This window comes from Poecilia reticulata, unplaced genomic scaffold (assembly GCF_000633615.1).
Source record: "Poecilia reticulata strain Guanapo unplaced genomic scaffold, Guppy_female_1.0+MT scaffold_885, whole genome shotgun sequence".
In the NCBI taxonomy this organism is placed as follows: Eukaryota; Metazoa; Chordata; class Actinopteri; order Cyprinodontiformes; family Poeciliidae; genus Poecilia; species Poecilia reticulata.
This window is the reverse complement of record NW_007615629.1, coordinates 4905-6198: the sequence shown is the minus strand read 5'-3', so window position 1 is coordinate 6198 and position 1294 is coordinate 4905. Positions and strand designations below refer to the sequence as shown.

Here is a 1294-nt window from a genome sequence, read left to right as displayed (position 1 = left end):
TCTCTGACTGGTCCCTGACTGGTCTCTGTCTCTGACTGGTCTCTGACTGGTCCCTGACTGGTCTCTGACTCTTGACTGGTCTCTGACTCTGGCTGGTCCCTGACTGGTCTCTGTCTCTGACTGGTCCCTGACTGGTCTCTGACTCTGACTTTGACTGGTCCCTAACTCTGACTGGTCTCTGACTGGTCCCTGACTCTGACAGGTCCCTGTCTCTGACTGGTCCCTGACTGGTCTCTGACTCTGACTGGTCTCTGACTGGTCCCTGACTGGTCTCTGTCTCTGACTTTGACTGGTCCCTGACTCTGACTGGTCTCTGACCCTCTGACTGGTCCCTGACTGGTCTCTGACTCTGGCTGGTCCCTGACTGGTCTCTGTCTCTGACTGGTCTCTGACTGGTCTCTGTCTCTGACTGGTCCCTGACTCTGACTGGTCTCTGACCCTCTGACTGGTCCCTGACTGGTTTAATGTCTCCTTCAGAACATAAATGGATCCGGTTTCTGTTTCAGACGAGTTCAGGGAAAGTTACGATCTGCTTCAGTCCAGAATCATAACTCAAACGGATCTGATGTCATCAGTGATCAGGTTCTGCTGGCTGACCTCAGCAGCTATTTCAGGCCTTTAACTAGGCCAGTGGGTTGCTTCCTGCAGCTGCTCTGCAGAACGAGCTGCATGTGTCTGAGAGGAGGAGGCATCCTGCGGGCTGCAGACGAAAACTTTCCCAGCATTGACTGTTTGTGTTTGACGTTCCTCCAGCCGGAGCGGATCGACCCGAGCGCCTCCAGGCAGGGCTACGACGTCCGGTCCGACGTCTGGAGTCTGGGAATCACACTGGTGAGTTTATCCTGCTGCGGACAGATGGAGCCGGAGCTGTTCTGGTTCGATCCGGTTTGATCTGGAGCTGTTCCAGTTTGGTTTTGATTCGATCCGGTTCGATCCGGAGCTGTTCCGGTTTGGTTCCGTCTGGGTCGAAACGCATCCAGAACAGCCTTTGTTTGGCCCGCTGTCCGTTAAAATGACCCGTTTCTGTCTGACCGGCTGGTTGCTGGTTTGATTCTCCGCTGGGTGAAATAATCCGATTATCCTGGAATCCGATCAGCTTCCTGACGCTTCAGCTGATCCGATGTTTTATAGACGCAGCGACAGGAAAACGTTCATTTCCCATCAATGCCAGAATCAAACTGAAGTGAAACGTTTCCCTGCATCATCATATCTTCACACTGGATGTCAGATTTAAACCAAAATCAGATTAAAGTTTGTTTTACGTGTGTGTGTGTGTGTGTGTGTGTGTGTGTGT

General features: G+C 52.3%; 1 protein-coding gene across 1 annotated transcript in view; it reads left to right on the top strand.

The window, feature by feature from the left end:
- Window positions 1–420: 420 nt before the first annotated feature.
- LOC103461263 (dual specificity mitogen-activated protein kinase kinase 4-like) overlaps window positions 421–1294 on the top strand; it is a 2842-nt gene continuing 1968 nt past the window's right edge. The window contains exon 1 of the mRNA XM_008403580.2: window positions 421–831. Within this exon, the coding sequence (XP_008401802.1) occupies window positions 670–831 (162 nt within the window). The 5' untranslated portion in view covers window positions 421–669. The remainder of the gene's footprint in view (window positions 832–1294) is intronic.